A 19331-nucleotide genomic window follows, 5' to 3' on the forward strand; every position below is an offset into this window, starting at 1 on the left:
ACACCTGGCTGCTCTCATAGATACATTTACAATAAGAGTCAATGACTTAAATATCCAGGGGAGAAGGGGATAACATTGTTCGTATGGTGTTTAATCCCACAACCTGTTGGACAACACACACAGGTGACAGATGATCAAGTGTTTGATGACAAAGACACACCTTCAGATTTCCTTGTGCTACTTTCAGAGCCAGGTCCGTGACACATCCCGCAGCCATACGGGAGGCTACTGATGTGTGAAGTTCATTCCAGATTGTATCGACATCTACCTGTCAATAAAACCAAGAGGAGAAAAGTAAGGCCAGTTCAAAAGTCAGCCATAGATGTTAACTTAAGATGTAATGAAAAATGACCTGTGTTTGAATCGTAAGAAAGATGCTGCACATTTAGTTCATCAGAACTGGACTCTCTTTACTGGTTGAACTGACAAAAGACTCTGTCACATTGAGTTGAGTTGAGCTGGCGGCAAATAATCGGTCTATTGTCAGTTCTGAGAATCTACATTAATTAAACAAAATTTGCCAAACTGCTTTTATTTTACAAAAACATATATGCGTAGAAAAATGATTGTAACAGTTTGGCAGTGCATTCTTGTGGTGTATTGAATGGGCGACGGAGGACTTAAACTACTGTGGATGATAAATTGTCGAGAGACTTTATTTTTGCATCTATTCTTAGTAAAAACCCTGGCTTATGTCCCTGTATTACTCTATGCTTCAAAACGTACATTTCTGGTGGTGTGCCACGGTGGAACAATGAAATCAGAGGAATTTCTTTTATCACAGACTTTGCCATCTTGTTCCAATCACCCGTCTTCACCAGACCAGCCAAGGGCCGGAAATCCAAGCAGATCAGTCGTCTTATCAACTGACACCCAGCCCCCTTCTTCCATTCCTAACTCCTCTCCTCTCCTTTTGCTTCACAACTTTCTCATGGGCATTATTATGTTCTTCTTTGAGACTCTCCATTGTTCCTTCTCTCGTTATCCAATGTTAAATTGAATCTATTCTGCTACCTTGACCTTTTATCTTTTTCTTCTTCCGTAACATCGCTCCCAGTTTAAACGCCCATTCCGTCCAAATAAAATCCAGTTTCACTGGCACACCCCCATTCCAACTGCATCTCCATGTGTTCCCTCTTTCCTCCCTTCTTCTTTTCTTCTCCGTTGCTCCCACAACTCACCTTTGTACAGTCTTTAATTTCTGCTTGTGTCTCGGAGTTATCTCGGCCAAAAACAATAGCGTTGTCAATTTATAGTATTATTAGCTTAATTGTATAATGACGGATAATTAGCCATGTAATGTTTGCTGTTCAGTAATGCAATTAGATAAGTTAAAAGATTCCCACATGACTTCTGTGATATGTTTGTGTGAGTGTGTGTGTGTGTTTGTGTGTGCGACACTCACTCCTATTCCTCCACATGGTAACATCACAAATATCCGTTGAGATAAAATTCCTGCAGGAAAAGAAATGTATGTCATGAATATTGTTTATCCATTTATTTATTTCCCGGTGAATAGTGTTGTCCATTTTACCTGCCAGCTTGCGGTTGTCCAGCTTGAGAGGGTTGGTGCCGAACAGAAGCACATGTTTCTCCGAATGGACTGACTGCAGCTCTTCTAGAGTGGCCTTCCTACTGGGGATAGACTACACACACACACACACACACACACACACACACACACACACACACACACACACACACACACACACACACACACACACACACACACACACACACACACACACACACACACACACACACACACACACACACACACACACACACACACACACACACACACACACACACACTCTAGGGATTTGCATCTGTATGTTTAAAACAATTGTTGTTGTGAGAACATCTCGGTTTAAGTGTTGCTTTTAAAGTTTAGGTTAGAATCAGGGCATTTAGTAATGATGGGTAAGGTTAGTGTGATGCTAAGAGAGACCACACAGAATGTGTGCGCCATACCACACACTGGTTCCTGAGGCCTCTTTCATGCAGTCTGGACCAGATGCTCTGGACCCTTCCAGCATGCTCAGGGTGGCGGCTGTTGTCCCCACAGGTACACTGGTGCTTCTGCATCTGACTGTCATAAACCAGACCTAGATACACACAAACACACACACACACACAAAAGCAAACACACCTCTTATCTTTGCTTTCCTTCTTCAGTATTTTATTTATCATTCGTTTGCGATTTCCCTGTGTCACCCACCTGTGGTGAAGCGCAGCGGGACGTCTGCAGCAGGGTTGGACAGTGACAGAGAAGGCATGGAGTTGGGTTGAGGAGGCAGGGAGGTGGAGGCTGGAGAGGACCGGGCCCGAACCAGGGGCTGGTGAGGCCAAATAAGGGCAGGCCCGCTCAGTAGGTCCAGCTGGGGACCTGGTCTAAGGATCACCTGCCTCTGTGGTTCCCAGATTAAAGAGAGGGAACACATTTAACTGAAGCAGCACATGGCAAAGTCTAACTTGGGTAAATTAATTCCACACTCTCCAAAGTCCAATTCCACTTAGGTCAGATTTATACTGCTTTTCTAGAACAAGCAACTGCTAAAGAATTACCAAACATGCCACAATACTGTGGCATCTTTGGAATTATGTTTGACAATTCTGTAACTTGCAATCATTTTCATCTTATATTACTGAAGCTACAGCGCCCCCTGATGGTAAAAATAAGGGCATTCATATATGTGAACACTAGGAATGCAATTTTTTTCTTTCATTCATCACATGGTGATATTTAAGACATGCCTTCTACAATAATGACACTGTGAGAGACTAAATAGAGGTCATAACGTGCAGGTGCTGTTAATCCATTAATTGAAACTCCACTGAGGTGCAGTCAACAGAACCAGTTAAGCTAGTGAGGTCATTATCTAAGTAGAAATTCATTCACCACAAAGTCTGTACGTCAACATACATCGTCTACCTGTACCAAGGAGAGCATAAAAGCGTGAAGGCGTTTCTCTTTTAAGGACTAGTAATACTGTTAAGATGCAACAGTCACTTCATGTGAGTACCTGACTGAGGGAATGTGAGGGCTCGAGCAAGCTGTCCCGTGAGGAGGTTGTGGACTCTGTGCCACAAACTGAGTCTATGCTTGCAGTGCTCTGTCTCCTGCGGTGTCCGTCATCACACACTGATTCCATTTCTGAGCTGCACACAGACCCCGGCCCCGAACCTGTTCCTGATCCAGTCTCCTCCAGGTCCATGTCCTCTGATGGGATCTGAGTCAGACGAGGCTTCTGAATTAACTGGCTTGTTGGCTAACATAAGATAGACGTTTTGTAGTCAAGCTTGGCGAGTCTCTATATACAGCTGATAATAACAACAAATCAAATGTTTCTGTATTGAGTCAAACATTTACTCACTCAAAGATTTCAAATGGGGATATCCACAGACCGTTCACATAATAACTCCACAGAGTCATTTTCACAAGAGCTCTGTATTATAAATAACTAGTCTTTTATTTGTGTTCAACATGTCAACACCAGCCTCCACTCACCTTGCTCAGGTGTGTATTCTGCTTAAACCTCTCCAGCCCGCTCTTGTGGCATTGCTGAAGCAGCTGGTGCTGAGCGTGTGAGTGCTGACTGGCATGCAGAGTAAAGGGTGAGTGGCTGTATGGAGGCGGCTCTGAGCGGGTTCGCTCCACAGGTCTGTGTGACGGCAGGTTGACCACACCTTCTCTTCTGGAGGGAGACGATGGGTGAGGCTGTGGCTGCAGAGGAATGGAGCTCAAACCATGGACTGCAGAGAGGAGGAGAGAGTGTCAGGTTCATAACTGGGAGTAGAGATGCTGCAGACAGAAAGAGAGGAGCCCGAGGGACAAGGGTACAAGAGAAAAAAGCACAATTAAAATGTAAATAAACATGACAAAAATACGGCAGACAAAAGTCGCCTAATGGGGGTGGGAGGGAATTAAAATGAAACAAAAAAGAGAATGATAAGGTGTAAGTAAAAGTGTGAGCGATAATAAGCCTTTTTTTTGCGGGGGGTATTTTATTTTAGTGGAGAACTGAGAATCTGTATCATTAGTTAAACTGCATCGCTGTCAAGTGCAGAGTAGAGGGCGTCCTTGTGCAGTTTACAAAGATGAGGCGAAAGAAATGAAGTACAAGACAGAGAACATAAATTCTCAGGCAGTCTCCCTTTCAACCGCAGACGTTTTGACTCGTTTCAGTAGGAGTGCTGTGTGTTCATAATGTCATTAACGATGGCTCCATTCCAGAACTTGCACAAGTAATGGGAGTGGAACTGATATTACTCACTATAGATGTCATTTTCCTGGTATAATGTGTTATTCTGTGTGCTGTAAAAGGTCTATTATGTAATTGGCAGGACTTAAATGAAGATCATAAAATAAAATAAATAAAAATAACTGGTAATGCTTCTTTTTTTATGGTTAAGCTAGACCATTTTAAGATTGTTCATAAACGGATCTATACATTGTTCCTTTGTGTTTTCACTTGCATATGTTTTAGTTTTTTTTAAATCTGTGCATATTGCGGCGTTTCTATTTCTGTACAACACGTGCAGTTGCATAACTCACATGAGACAAACTGGGAGTGCACCAGTCTGGTATGTGGTTCCAGTATGAGAACAGGCTGCAGGTGATGGGTCAAGGTTGGGCCGCTTCCTTCCAGAGGCAAGTAGACCTGATGAAGAGCCGATACTGCCACGGGCTTGGTTACTTGCAGGTCAGCCTGGGAGAGAGAGCAGGGGAAAGGTGGTATAAATACTGAAGGGGTCACAGGGAGCCCTCATCATGGTTTCAATGTAGATACAGAGACTCACAGTGAACAGGTTAACAATGGGAGTAAAATACCACATGACTGATTCACAAGATAAAAACGCACCACAGAGATCAAGGGGGAAGTGAAAGCACGAAAACACTACATTTCACTACAGTGTCCAAGTGTACAGTCACTATTTTAGAGATTCAGTCTCAGATACACAAGTTTATAGCATGAATTTATTGATGTGTATCTATGATATTTATGCATTTCTGTACAGTTACCTAAATCAAAGTATGATTCGTAGTTTTTGTTGTTTTTCTGAAGGGAAACCTTGACAGTATAATTGCTCACATGTGCAGGATTTCCAGCAGTGATGTTTGGCATGGCAGCGTGGTTAGGAGGCCAGGTGAAATGGGCCAATCTACCCTCCTTCAGCAGCAGCCTCTGTGCCTTAAAGAGAAAGAAATTGCCATTATGAAGGTTATCGGGGGGCAGGACAGCGGTGCAGTAGTTAGCACTGCCTCACCGCAAGAACATTATGGGGGACTGTCTGTGTGTTTACATCTCCTCCCCACATCTGAGTGTGCTTTCTCTGATTTCCTCAGTCCAATGCCGCTTTGGTTAATTGGAGACTCTAAAATTTCCTGTAGGTGTGAATGTATGTAAGCCTTGTGATGGGTCAACTCTGACTTTTTTTTATATCTTTAACGTATCTTTGGACTTCTTAATGGCTGTACAGAGGTAAAATCACCAAAAAAAACGCTGCAAGACTTGCATCATCATCATCATACAGTAACTAGGGCTTTACGTTGTTACCGGGAAATAACAGAGTAAACTTTTTGCAAAGGAAAGAGTTGACAAATTAATCCATAATGGAAAGATAAAACAGTAAGGCATGAACTTTGAACACTTGTATTGTGTTGATGTGTGTTTAAGCAGGACGCTAAACCTGAAACTTTGCAATCCTTATTTGCTAATTTTGACAAAAAATAGCTGCTAAGATGACACAACTTTAATGTAAAAGATCGGCTCACCTCATGAGACAGTGGAAGGGCCCCATTATCTGAATGGAGGCTGTCGTTGGGTGAGCTGCACCCTGATGCTGGTGTGCTGCTGCTGCTGGGGGAAGAGTCTGGATGACAGAATGGAGAGACAACTATAAACCCATGGCCCTCAACAACAAAGACTATCCTCGTACAGCACACAAGGATGTAACAAATAGGAAAATGAATCAAACTGTCAGTAAAGTATGAGTTTAAATCACTATGTGTGTGCCTAAAAATAAATCTCTCAAATACATGCGCTGTAAAATAGTACATGTGAAACTGGCATATCAGGAAACCAGCTCAGAGGACAGCGCAAAGAAAACAGAAGAATAAGATCTCGAGAGTGATTTAGCCAATCGTAAATACTCCACCCAGAGTTTCTGTCCTGTGCTTGACAGCAGGCGGGGCACTGATCTTTCGCTGCAGCGGGTTTGGCCTTGTATTGATGAGCTTCTTTAACTTCCACTTCAGAGTGGGCTCAGAGACTGTGCAAACACAAATATACACAGATGAATACATTGAGAGGTGCATGCTCACATGGACACCACATAATCACAGAACTTGGTGATGAACAGTATCATGGTATACAGTAGATCTGCAGGAATGCAACTGCTCAGGAATGCACATTACATATTAATGCACTCAATTTTCATAACAAAACCATGTCAAAAACAATCTGCAGCACAGCCAAACCAAGCACCTCAACCCTGGTCAACAGCATTAAGAAGTTCCATGTTAACATTGGTCAGGCTCTAATATGGCCAAACAAACAATCAAACTCAGTGGCTGGCTCAGTGCAGATGAAAGGCAGCTAGGTGTTGTCACTGAGCCAAAAACAATACTAGAGGGTGTGTGTGTGTGTGTGCTCCCTGTCACCCAGGGAGTCCCAGGGCAATGCAAATAAATAAAAGCTTTTTGAATGGTTAGTGTACTCTGAGATGAAACCACTCCCACTCTCCTTCACATGGTGACGGAGACCTGCTCTAGACTCTCACGCAGTTCATTTTACACATACCTCAGTTTAAGTTATGTTACTGCTCTGGTCTTTGTGTCTCGCTGTCACTGTTGTTTTTATGGCTGTCCGATCTCTCTCTGGCCCTGCAGGCCTGCTGCTTTATGAATTTCCTTTTGTCTTACTAATAATGACACTGTGAGTCGTCAGTCCAGAATAGGTACTGTTTGACACTGAAAATATATCACACTGAAATATGCAGTCAGATGACTGAGTCTAACTCAAATTGCACAGAGCATACGACAAGAAGAGAAGACCTGGGGAATGGAAAATCCCCAGTGACCTTCACAGCTTCAGCCTCAGGGTTAGAACCCACATCACAGACACAGACAGCCAGAGGCATCTCACCTGTCCTGCGCAGGGCGAGGTCCTTACGCTGGTCACAGGGTGTCGGCTGAGGCTTTGGGGACAGCCTAAATTACCAAAACAATATTGGACAGACTGCTTCGCTTAAAAGTTTTTTTCAACATTTATTTATTTTCAATAATTTAATATTTTTTTAATTTAGAGTTATTTCATTCATTAAAATCAGAAAAGAAATAGGCCGCTTCTTTACAGAATGGGAATTAAGAGAACATTCCACATTTGTTCCATCGCTTTAACACTATTTGGATAAACTTGTGAAGTATCTCTTAGGGTTGCAGCAGTATCACGGTATACTATGGTATGAAAGTTGATGGTTAGCTTAGTATTGTAAAAAGAAAAAAAAATACTGAATTCGAGAAGAAAACAGATCATCACCATCTCTAAAAAAGATACTGAAATTAGCAGTGTAGGATCATTTTATCTACAAGAGCTCCATCTCAACCAACTAGAACAGTAGAATCCTGCCTTTTAACGTTACATTTTCATGGAAATACTTTTACTTGACAATTTCAATGCAGGGTTAGGTGACTTGAAATAGTAAATTTTATAGTGTGGTATTTGTACTTCATTTATGATATTTATAATTCGACGATCCAGCTCAACCAGCTCTCACACAGTCACTCACAAAGAGAATTTAATTAGATCCCACATCCAAACTAGCCAACAGTTTTTATCGTGGAATACCGTGGTAGCGTGAAACCGAGATAGTTATTGTACTATGAAAATGTTATACCATTGCAACCCTGTGAGAGTATTACAACATTAAATTATTAAACGTTTGCTGAATCTGTTTTGTGTTTGTCTATGTTTTGCTTCCAGAAAAAGTTGGAGTTGTGTTCTGTCTGTTTGTCCGTCTCACCTGTATCCCGGTGTGGGACTTGTGTGGTTGGGAGTAACCCTGTCATGGGTGGGCTGGCTCTTCATTATTATATGTTCCCGAAGTTTCTGCCTTACCAGGGGACTGGCTACAGCACCTGTTAGTCAATAAAATAACTCCATCAGGGAAAAGACAGTTTTTAATCTTTCGTATCAGCCCTTGTAGTTCTTCTCTTTTCTCCTTCTCCATCTCTCTTGGCTTTTGCTCAATGTTATACTTGACAAAGAGATATTAACCCTGACCAGTGGCAACACGCCTTTGGATCATGAACACTCATGCATTAGGTATAGTAGGTCAAAAGTCAACAGTGGGGCTAATAAGTTTTTCATCACATTATACTGTAACACACTTTTTTATCAACGAGCAATCAGGAGACTTTAAAAGGTTACGTTCTTTTTATCGCCTCTAGATGGTAAAAATGAAATCAGCACTATGTGTTTTCTGAAACAAGCGTTTGTTTGACGTAAAAACACATTTCTTTGGAGTCCGAGAATAGATCACAGTACTGTTGGAAAGCCCCTTTTTTTTCATTGAAACATGCAATGAGCTGTGCCCCGGATGAAAAGCATCTCAACAACCTAGTGTTCTTTGGGCGGACCTATGAAAACACAAGTATGATACAGCACTGTACACGTGTCGAGTGATACTCACTCTGCTCGTTTTTATTCTTTCGTATCAGCAGTTGTAGCTCTTCTCTTTTCTCCTCCTCCATCTCTCTTTGCCTTTGCTCAATGTTATACTGCAAAAAAACAGAAAGAGATATTAACCCCGACCAGTGTTGTTTGCTTTAGCTCTGCATGAGAGATTTATAAAATAAAAAAGCAACACATATTTGCAAATGTTACGTTTTTAAATTGTATCTTTTTTATTTTTTATTTTATCTAATAAGATTCCATGTATTGATAAGGGAAATATGTATTAGCACCTGGAGTGCAGCATCAATCAGCTGATTTAAAAAAATAAAATTAAAAAAATACATATCAATCAGAATCAAATGCTGCTAAGCTGGTGGGTTTACAGTAACCTGACCAAGCATCCAATGCTGATGATAGAGAAACAGTAAGGAGATGTTGCTGGTTACGCTTAGTGTGTTATTCTCCTAGAAACAAAAATGTTTCATGTTTCAAAAATGTTTGTCACCTGCAAACGCTGCTGGGAAAACTGGGAGCAATGCTGAGTGGTGAGGGGTCCCAGGAAGAAAGGGGGGTGGGGGGGCAGCATGGCCGAATCTGGGCCTGGATGTAACAACCTCTGGGTCACACTAAGGTCCATGGGCTGCTCCCCACGAATGGGTGATGAAACCGGACTGCTGATGATCACATCCACTACAGAAAGACAGAGAAAGAAAAGCCAACACATCACTTTGTGAAGGGAGGGTAACACTGTCTGCTAATGGGCGTCAGTGAGGGGAAAGGATTATTTATGGGGTGAAACATCAGTAAGTCTCTGTGGAGCATCTGTTTCCTTGTGGTCTTAAACAGTGCTGCAAATATCTTAGATGACCAGTTCATAACACAAAAGGTAGCGAGACGAAGAATGTTTTAACAGCTATTCACAAGTCCAAGAACAATCGCAGCAACTTTTACCGTTTGTGCTTAACATCAACACGATCAAGGGTGCACTCAGTTTATTTGGAATAAGTATGTGCCCAGATGTGTACTCATACTTGAACCCTGCACGTTCACCACTCATATTTCATTTCATTCAAGTCTTCCTGCCTCGAGTGAACTGGCCATCGTCCAACAGTGCATTCAAAAGACCAAAAGAGAGGTGTGTTTTTATGTGTGTTGGGGCCACAGAAGAAAGACCGAATGAAAGAGACAGGGTGGTGAGTTGGATTCAAACATTGTGTGGTCAAAGCATTTGGGTCAGGTACATTAATCTGTCATCTCCTTTCCCGGTTTGACTAAAATGAAAGAAATAAAAAGTTAAATTTAGCACGAGTGAGACAATTGAATCAAGCTTCGGTGTCCTAACTAAAGACATGTGTCTTTTTATGGGAGCAGGGGAGTGAACAAAAAGTTTTGATCCATTTTTGCAATCTACAGGCCACTGTCAAATACTGTAAATACTGCATAATGCCACAATATGGGCCTGCTACTTTGACCCTCTAAATCCTAAAGACAGGAAGGCTAATCATAACTGGTACTGAGGAAACCTCAACCAGAGGTTATTCTCAACTTTTGTGATGCATCATATCGACAAAAACATATGGACGTTCACAGATGACTCGATACCTGAAACCAATAAACATGGCGAGGAATGTTTCGGCACCGATACAAAAGGACAGACCAGTAGAGCAGGGAAGGAGACACCTTGCTGCCTCTGGGCTAGACGGACAGTGGGAGGGAGGGAAGGACGTGGAAATTTACTGAACTCTTACGCCTGAATGACTGTGACCCAGAATATTACCCGGCATTACTCACATTATTCCTGTAAGTGGATGTTTCTTTACTGGCATGCCGTGTTGAATTACATGATCTGTTGTGGACGGCAGTGTATCACAGCACCAACTCGGAAAACGTCCAAAAGAAGTGAGTAACTTCTGTGTATGATACTGAGTGAGAGGCGAATCAAAATGCAAAAAATGGATACAGGTCAAGTCAAGCACATGGACGTTTCTACAGTTAAACACACAGTGTCCATTGTTACAGTATCTCCAGCAAAAAATGATGCATTGATATTTTTTCACACTTTCAGCAGTGCAACAAAACAAACAGACTGCACCTCTAAACTTCCCTCCCGTCTGAGCCAGGCGATGATACAGACCCGGGCAGCGTTACAGTATTTAGCCCTCACTCCCAACACCAACACTGACTCACAGAGAGAAGTAATAATGTCCGTGAAGGCGTTACAGGTTGACAGAATTCCTCTGAAGAAGAAGAAGAATATTAAAAAAAACACGCTCCCACGCTCTTATTACTGCAGGTCGGGTCAGACGTGCACACAGTAGTGGTAACCGGTGCAGTTAATAAGACCAGAATCCTTTTCAGTACAAGATAATAGTTTACAGTTTAAGCCAAGAGAGTTCATAGTAACAACACTACTGTATGTGCTCAACGGGTGTTTCTTATTTTTTTCTCGGTGTGTGAGACAGAACAACACAGAGACACAAGCTTCTGTGCGAGAACTAAAACTTTGATGCATCATTAATGGAGAGCTCATCGTTGTATAAATAATGTCTCCTTTTTGACACACGTCTCACCCTGCGGGCTCCTGGTATCATACTACTTAAGGAAGCCAAGACAGAGAGACGCAGCTGGTTGAGCCTCTCTCACAGTGTCTCACTGATGAAGTTGACAGGGCCTGTTTCTTTCAGCTATTTACTATTTTAAAAAGTGAAATAAAAAAAACAAAACAGGAAGTACCACATTCAGCAGAACGGGTTGTATAACCAGAAGAATGTTTGTGTGTTTGCAAAGGAAATCAGAGAGTCGGTGTTGGGGCAGGATGGTGGTGTAGCGGTGGTGGTGGGGACTCAAATAATCTGCATACAAACAAGTCCGCTCTCCTGACAGAAGGGAAACGATCAGGATGTCAGTCGTACTTCTCTTCTGACAGAAAAGAAACACCTGCAGCATATTTTTAACCTGAAAACACTAAGAATTCCAGACTGCATTAACCTACGTCTGATTTCTAACCCGAGCAATGTAGCGCTTTACGTCCTCACAGAGGACTCTACAAGTTTGAAGGTTTTTTTTCAAAGTCATACTTAAAGCATGACTCATTATACAGTATGACTGGCCACAAAAACCTGCTCAGTCACTGCACCCGGACCCTTAAGTGTTACACAAGGTGTTGGTTACGTACCCTTGTGTTTCACAGAGCTCACTGTCTGCCGTTCATCAACTGTGTACTAAAATATGCAAGATACACATTTTTAAAATTGAAAAGAAATGCTATTTATGAGGTAAAATCTGGAATATTTTAAACATTAGATATGCACAGATAAGATCCGCGTGCATCCGCGCCTCTGCCTCCTGTCTGTTCACATCGCGGTGCTAAAAATAGGCAGGAGACGAACTTCTGGTTTCTGTAATAGCATATTTGTTTCACAACCATCATCCCCTTTCTATGGGCCTTCTGCAGTAACCCCCACACACACAGAGAGAGAGAAACAGTGACTTCCTGTTTCTAAAGTAAGCCTGCACCAAAACATCCTCTTGGTTCATTTAGGCAAGTAGCGTCTATTTTGGTTGAACGGCTTCAGCGGTTCCTTTCTGCAGTTTGAGAGCGGCACAGATGTCCTTCAGCAGTATTCATATCCACAGTGTGGCCCTAAAGTGTGCTTTGTGATTATTGTCGGGCTGGAGTGAACTCCACAGAACTGAATGGAGTTAAGTCTGGCTTAAATGCTAGTTACTTGTATGCATACACAAAGGCCTCATGGGCTTCTTATGTCTGGTGAGATGAGCAACAAGGCAGAAAGAGAAGGAGTCAAAATGTCATCTGAAATACAAACAGATATTATTATTTCTAATAGAATATCAAGAATGTAACCTTGTGCTGAGTTTAAATACATTATGTTTGCACAATTTACACCCTTTTTTTATGACAACTTCTCTACCACACTGGCCACCGTCAGCAGGCCACCTATCCCTCTGTGATTTTCTACCCCCCCGTCCCCACGTTCACAGGAATCCACAGCTGTCGGGGACGTTCTGTCCCTCTGCTTCCGAGCAGCTGGAGTATCAATCTCTGTGTGAATGTGTACATCCATGTGTGTGTGTGTGCGCGCGTATGTGTCCATCCGAAACACGCCAAGATATTAATAACTTGCAGTTGTTTCTTTTGAGTGTACACAGCAGGTCTTTGTGTTTGCATGAGTGGGATCTTGCTTGTGCAACAGTTGAGGCCGAGTGTGCGCACGTACCACCGCATCAGTGCCCGCGTGTGTCGGTGTATTAATAGTGTCCATTTGTTTCTTTAGAAACATCACTGTGGCTCTTTGTACTCGCTTAAGCACATGTAACCAAGGCAGTTTATTTTTAGTGTCACCTGTCAGTAAACACTTGTGTTATTCTGTGTAATCAAGTGCACATATGTGTAAGGACACAGTTTGTGTGTGTGTGTCTGTGTGTGTGTGGCATGTGTGTGCTTTTAAATGTATTAATAGCATTACCAATTGCCCAAACATGATCCTGTGGCTGACAGGATGTGTGGCTGTCAATAACATCATCCTCATAAAGTGTAAGCTGTATGTGTTGAATATTAGTATTGGTTTATTGCAGTATTGGCATATACTGAACAGTTAATAATTTATAAGCTGTATTTCTAAATATGTTGACTCAATACGCTGACTCGTTTGTACTAATTCAAGTTTGTTTAAGTTCAACACTAACAACAATAACAACAACCCTCTCACTGAGGTCTGAGGTCATTGTTCTTCCTGTGTTTATGAAACTATAAAACACCTGCATACATCCTGCCTGACTACTAACCCGTTGCTGCAGTTCAGTTATTTCAGTGTTTCCCATCAATTATCTGGAGTCTTTTTTGTTCTGCCACAATTTCATAGTGAACACAAAAATTTTTTATACTTCTCAAAATAACATAGAAGATCATTTTCACGCCATGGCTTCATCGTAGAGTGGTACAGGCTTTGACCCGCCATGTGTCTTTTTCTCTCTTTCACACACACAAACACATTGTGTGTCACAGTTTGACGGTTGCCTGTTTGACCATTAAAAAAAAATCCATCAAGTTTTTTCTATCCTCTGCAGGCAGGTGGAACTTGGTATAACACCTGTTATTCTGGGTGCCCATGAGAGCGTCCTGGCTGTGTGTTCATTAGCCAATCACAACAATCAACTAGGGCTGAACGATTAATCGTTTTCAAAAGGAAATCGTGATTTTGAAACAGCACGATTTGCAAATCGCAAAAGGCTGCACTGTAGAATACATTATAATGCAGCACATCTGACCCAGGGTGACAGTCATGCCCACCAAACAGAAATCCCATGTTTTGCATGTGCTAGTCCTTCTCACCAACAACACACGACTGAAACCATAGAATAACATTGCATTAGCGGAGCGGCATCCGCAGAGCCAGAAGCAACGTTTGACAATGTAGTCCTGAAGAAAAGCCGCAATTCTGTGATACGGGAGTGTTTCGGGTTTGAGCCGACAGGTGTGCAACAAAAGAAGGTAATGTGCAAAGCATTCAGTCACTACGTCCCGGGGCTCCACCACCAACCCATATCTGGGCTTGAAAAAGCGCCACAGCAGCTACATGACGAGTGTACGGTGTGTGTGTGTGTGTGTGTGTGTGTGTGTAGGGTAATTATAATTGGAAATCAAATCACAATATCTGTCAGACAAATCGCAATTACATATTTTCCCCAAATCGTTCAGCCCTACAATCAACCCTCACCGACCAGACCCGAGTTAATCCTAATTCTCTGTGGGAATCACTATATCAATATATTCAAATTGATTAGTCAGGAGATTGTTTTCTGGATTTGTTGATTGTTTTGTAATCGTTCACCCTTTAGATGATTAACTCAACTCTGTTCAGTTCACAATGATAAGACAACAGAGCGAAGCTGGAATCTGAGAAGGGCTGGAATTTACACTTCAAAACATTTCAAAACTACAATTTGATTATCAAGATAGTTGCCAGATAATTTTCTCTTGATCAACTAACTGATTGTTTCAGATCTGAAAACAAATATGACCAATCTATCATTATCAGATATCTTGCATTTGTTTAGCCTTTGAGTTAAACTGACTAGAGCATACATTTCATCTCATCTCATTTGCCCTCAAGGATTATTATGCCGCAACATATGATTACCACATTCCTATAATTGACTGTGAGCAGGATAATAGCACAAGCTATGTTGTGTAGTCTTCTCGCTCTTTCTCCCATGGTCATGACTACTGTTTTGTACTGTCCCTGTGACTCTCTGCAACGAAAAGGTCAGGGGTCAAACAGTCATGAGACTTCTCTTGATCTGCTGTCCCTGAGGCGGCACGGGAAAAAGGTGAGGGGTCGCTGGCTCTCTGTGGAGATGTGTGTATATGAGAGTGTCACAAACGAGCATGCTCCTCAGTGTGATTCTCTAGCTTGATTTCTCACAGCCAGAACAGACTGACAATTGTTCAAATTGTTTCATTATTTCTCCTTTGGGTTTCCAAAGGTCATCTTTATTGGACCGGGATAACATAGCAACATTTGGCCCAGGGTGCTGTCATACGGTTGTCATGGGACTGAAACTTTGTGTTGAGAGGAACTAGAGGAAATGCAGAGAAAACGCACAATAAATGTGTAGGGGATATGCCTCAGGGCTTTGAAGCTTCTGCAGTTGCCATGGCAATCAACGTCCAAATCACTTATTGAATGCTTTTTTTCTTAATGATCATACATACATTACCACAAAATTACCAAATTTAAATGTACTATTTCATTTTATATACATTTCCTATATATCTCAGACAAGGACATTTCATCTCACTAATAGTTTGTTTTCATCGAATTTTACCGACAGTGACACAGGGACAAGGACCAGGTGACAAGCTTGCAAGTTACTAAAGGTGGGAAGATACGGAGTAACTTCCAAATTTGTGAATATTCACCCACAAACGGTCGAGTGGCAGCAATGCCAAAGGAAACTGCCATATGAGAACTCCTCCTTATACCTCACTCACGTACTTAAGCAGCTGAGAGGTAACAAGTTACAGTACATTATGTAATACAGAGAGAGGTTACGCAGTACATTAGGACGAACACACACCCTCATTTCCACAAACCACACAAAAATCCTCTTCTCAGCTTAGACCACAATTATGCAAATGAATTAATCTGACCAGACTTCATAACAAACAGCAACGACATCATCTGAGCGTGAACGGTTTCAGGTCAGTGGTCTGTCCCCCTGGTCAAACCCCCAGAAATGCACCTCTGCTCTGTGATCCTGACAATTACCAGATGATGCCTGGGGATATTTGGCCTTTTCACCCTCTTGGTATAGGGATGATTGGACTGAGAGACCAGGTTCTCATGCCCACTCCCGACCACAACTCCCCCATGTGTGTCTGCCGTGCTCTGTACATCTCAGTCTGTTATTACACACTAGGTTAGAAGGCTATGTACACAGAAGGGCCTCTTTGTTTCAAATACACCCTGCAGTCCGTAAGAATAAGGTTACCGTCTTCTGGCAAAAGGCTGCTTTTACTGCTGGTTTTGATAAAGTTACTGTCTTTGTTTGAACTTTATTGATTTCTATATTTTGCCATCTCACTCATAATAAATCCATAAATAAATCGAACACTTGCATGATGCACAAGGAGAGTGAAGCATTTTGGAGGAGCACGGTGTATCAGCTGAGCTGATCTTAAATCAGGAACAGGAAATGTGATCTGGGGCACTGGTCGGTCCAGAACACTGTCCCTATTGTCTGTGCCGTGCTGTTGCTCACAGTGGGAAAACACTGGGGACTTTTAAAGGTTATCTGCCTTGGGAAAAGGTTTATACTCACTTTCACAAGTACACTTCCACCCAAAATGGATACTCGATGGTGGGGTCATGACTACGTATTGTTTTGTTTTTGTTGAGCCTTTTACTGTAAATGTAATAAAGGAGTCAATGCATTACGCTGATGACATTAAAGACACTGCAACTGTGTGTCCCAACTAGAGCTGAAAAGATAGGTTGATTAAGCGATTAGAAAACTAAAACTAATCCCTGATCAGACAAAACTAGAAAATGTGAAGATTGTAAATGGGTATTTGGCACTATTTTAAGACATTCTTAAATATACATTTTGCCTAAAGAGATCAATGAAAACAACGGGGCCACATGTCCAGCTCTTTCCTCGCAGATGGTGGGTTGAATATTCAGAAAAGTAAACACTGTCATCTGTTTTGCTTTAAATAACTGTGGATTTATAATAGACGGTTACCCACTACCGTACGTTAAGTGCAACCTAGAGTAACGCAAAACAACGCTGACTGAGAGATCACTCTGATTGGCTGATCAGCCTTAGCAAATCAGAGCATGAGAAGAGAAACGGAAAGACGAAAGACAGCAAACGAGGAGAATCAAGAGGGTACACACCCACAACACTAAATAGGTTTGCTCGCAGCCAGTTCATCTTCATCTATCGGTCAATCTGGGTCGACATGGCTGTTGGGAATGAATACGTGCTGGACCAACTGATCAGCATGATCCAAGAGAGGCCAGGCTCTGTACGACATTACAAGAAAAATGATTTCCGGGTTTCCCTTTGTGAACGACGTATACAAACTACCGCATACCGCTGGTACTGAGAGTTATTTCCCCTCACGCAAGTGCAGAACGTATGGGCTAGTTATATGCTACGAGGACAGACACAGCAGGCGGTCTTTGTGGATGCCAGTTGTTTGGCTTCGTGTTGGCGTGTCCCTGCTTTATGATGATGGTGGTCAACTTTCACTTAATTCTCCAGCCATATATGAGGCCTGTTCAGAGTTGACAACTGTGGCAAAGCCGAACCTATGCGGTCCGTCACAACTCACGGAGCGAACGGGCCTTTGTAAGCAACAGTTTGGGTAAGAGGACGCCGATCGTGAAGCAGGAAGGGTCGGTTATCATGATCAATGTCTCGCAGCCTGCACACAGAGCCGTGCAAGCATTACTGGTAGACATGATGAAACCATTCAAAGCAATGATGATCACTGCTGGTTATCCGAGATGACGACAGGAAAAAGTGAAGGAGCGGGGGGGGGGGGGGGGGGGGGGGGGGGGGGGGATCTTAAAAGGCAACGGAAAGGGGGCAGAGGAGCTGCAGGTGGTGTTGATTCCTCTGGCACGGCCCAAATGCAACTAACGTAACTGTATCCCCACAACACCACACAGGCTCTGACCTCATCCCGTCCAGAGAGGGGAACCTGGACACATGAGAGCATTATTCCATGCATGGCTGCTGCCCCTGTGTGTGTGTGTGTGTGTGTGTGTACATATGTACGACTTAGTGGGATCTAACAATTTTTTTGTACAACTTCTGTCATACTACAGCTGGCCACCCCACGGCCCATCACACAACCGAGCGTTTGTTGCCTAGTAGTGAGTGAGTCAAACTTTTACGATGACGTGATGGGCAGCAAATCCATCCAGTAGGAAATCCAACACTTCAAGCTCACAATGAAGCCTTAATGCTATAATTACACAATTGTGTGCTCTATTTGTCACCTTCAAACGGCCCTGTTTCCCTGTCAGATTAGGATAATTACCAGGTCACCAACAGTCACACACACAATCAATTATTTCAGTAAAAGGTGCAGAGGGATCTACTTATTCAGACGGCTGCACTCCATAAGCAGTACTCTAACTGCGATTTGGGAAATCATCATGCCCATTTCATACTGTACGAGGAGGGGGAACATCACACAGGTGGGCTTTTTTACACCCGCTGAGCTTGGACACCAGCCAGAGGAGGGACAACGTGGATCTAGAAGGAGTGTGTGTCAGTGCGCTCACATTCTCACCAAAAAACAGAAAGCAGCACACTCCAAGTCAATGTGTTTCAGCTGACACACACACACACACACACACACACACTCATCGAACACACCAGCGCGCACACACACACAAACATACATACATATACAGACACAAACACAGACACACATATATACACACACACATACACACACGCACACACACACAAACACACATATATACACACACACACACACACACACCCACATATATACACACACACACACACATACACACACACAAACACACACACAGACACACATATATACACACACACACACACACACACACCCATATATACACACACACACACAGTGACACACACACACACACTCACATACACACACACACACACATATATACACACACACACACAGTGACACACACACACACTCACAGTCATCGAACACACAAGCGCACACTGACACACGCACGCGCGCACGCGCAGCACGGTCCCGCTCAGCAGTGTAGCAGTTAGCCACCTCGCAGTGCACGTGAGCAGATCCACATCTCCTACCTTGTGGAGGCGAAGTTCAGAGACGACGCATGTGACGACTGGCGGTCACTTTATGAACCGGCGGCAGCGAGTCAAACAAAAGAGATTTGAAGAAAGACAGAAAGAAAAACAATCGTCCCACAGTCTGTCCTGGTCATTCTGGCTCTTCTTAATTCTCTCTCTCGGGTTGTTGTTGTTGTTGTTGTTGTTGTTTTGGTTCCAGCCGTCAGCACGCGCCGCTGTCACCGCCGAGTGCAACCACGCGGCCAAGCTCAGCACCTGAAATAGTTTGGCTCATTATGTGAGAGG

The 19331-nt window shown here is 42.8% G+C and overlaps 1 protein-coding gene across 7 annotated transcripts in view; it reads right to left on the reverse strand.

Moving 5' to 3' along the window:
• Positions 1–19331, reverse strand: part of LOC118308730 (histone deacetylase 7) — a 39109-nt gene that overhangs the window by 13377 nt on the left and 6401 nt on the right. For 4 of the 7 annotated variants that reach the window (XM_035630005.2, XM_047332576.1, XM_047332575.1 and 1 more), the window contains exons 2-16: positions 9187–9371; positions 8698–8785; positions 8029–8143; positions 7152–7216; positions 6163–6276; positions 5780–5877; positions 5097–5195; positions 4559–4712; positions 3512–3756; positions 3027–3233; positions 2222–2411; positions 1975–2108; positions 1535–1646; positions 1406–1455; positions 161–268 (exon numbers count right to left, since the gene is read on the reverse strand). In XM_035630005.2, coding sequence (XP_035485898.2) covers positions 161–268; positions 1406–1455; positions 1535–1646; positions 1975–2108; positions 2222–2411; positions 3027–3233; positions 3512–3756; positions 4559–4712; positions 5097–5195; positions 5780–5877; positions 6163–6276; positions 7152–7216; positions 8029–8143; positions 8698–8785; positions 9187–9371 — 1964 coding nt within the window. Of the gene's footprint in view, positions 1–160; positions 269–1405; positions 1456–1534; positions 1647–1974; positions 2109–2221; positions 2412–3026; positions 3234–3511; positions 3757–4558; positions 4713–5096; positions 5196–5779; positions 5878–6162; positions 6277–7151; positions 7217–8028; positions 8144–8697; positions 8786–9186; positions 9372–10472; positions 10601–19043; positions 19327–19331 lie in introns of those variants that run through there. The other 3 variants (XM_035630006.2, XM_035630007.2, XM_035630009.2) reach the window with 3 other exon arrangements.

The sequence above is a fragment of the Scophthalmus maximus genome, chromosome 6 (genome assembly GCF_022379125.1).
Source record: "Scophthalmus maximus strain ysfricsl-2021 chromosome 6, ASM2237912v1, whole genome shotgun sequence".
Taxonomy (NCBI): domain Eukaryota; kingdom Metazoa; phylum Chordata; class Actinopteri; order Pleuronectiformes; family Scophthalmidae; genus Scophthalmus; species Scophthalmus maximus.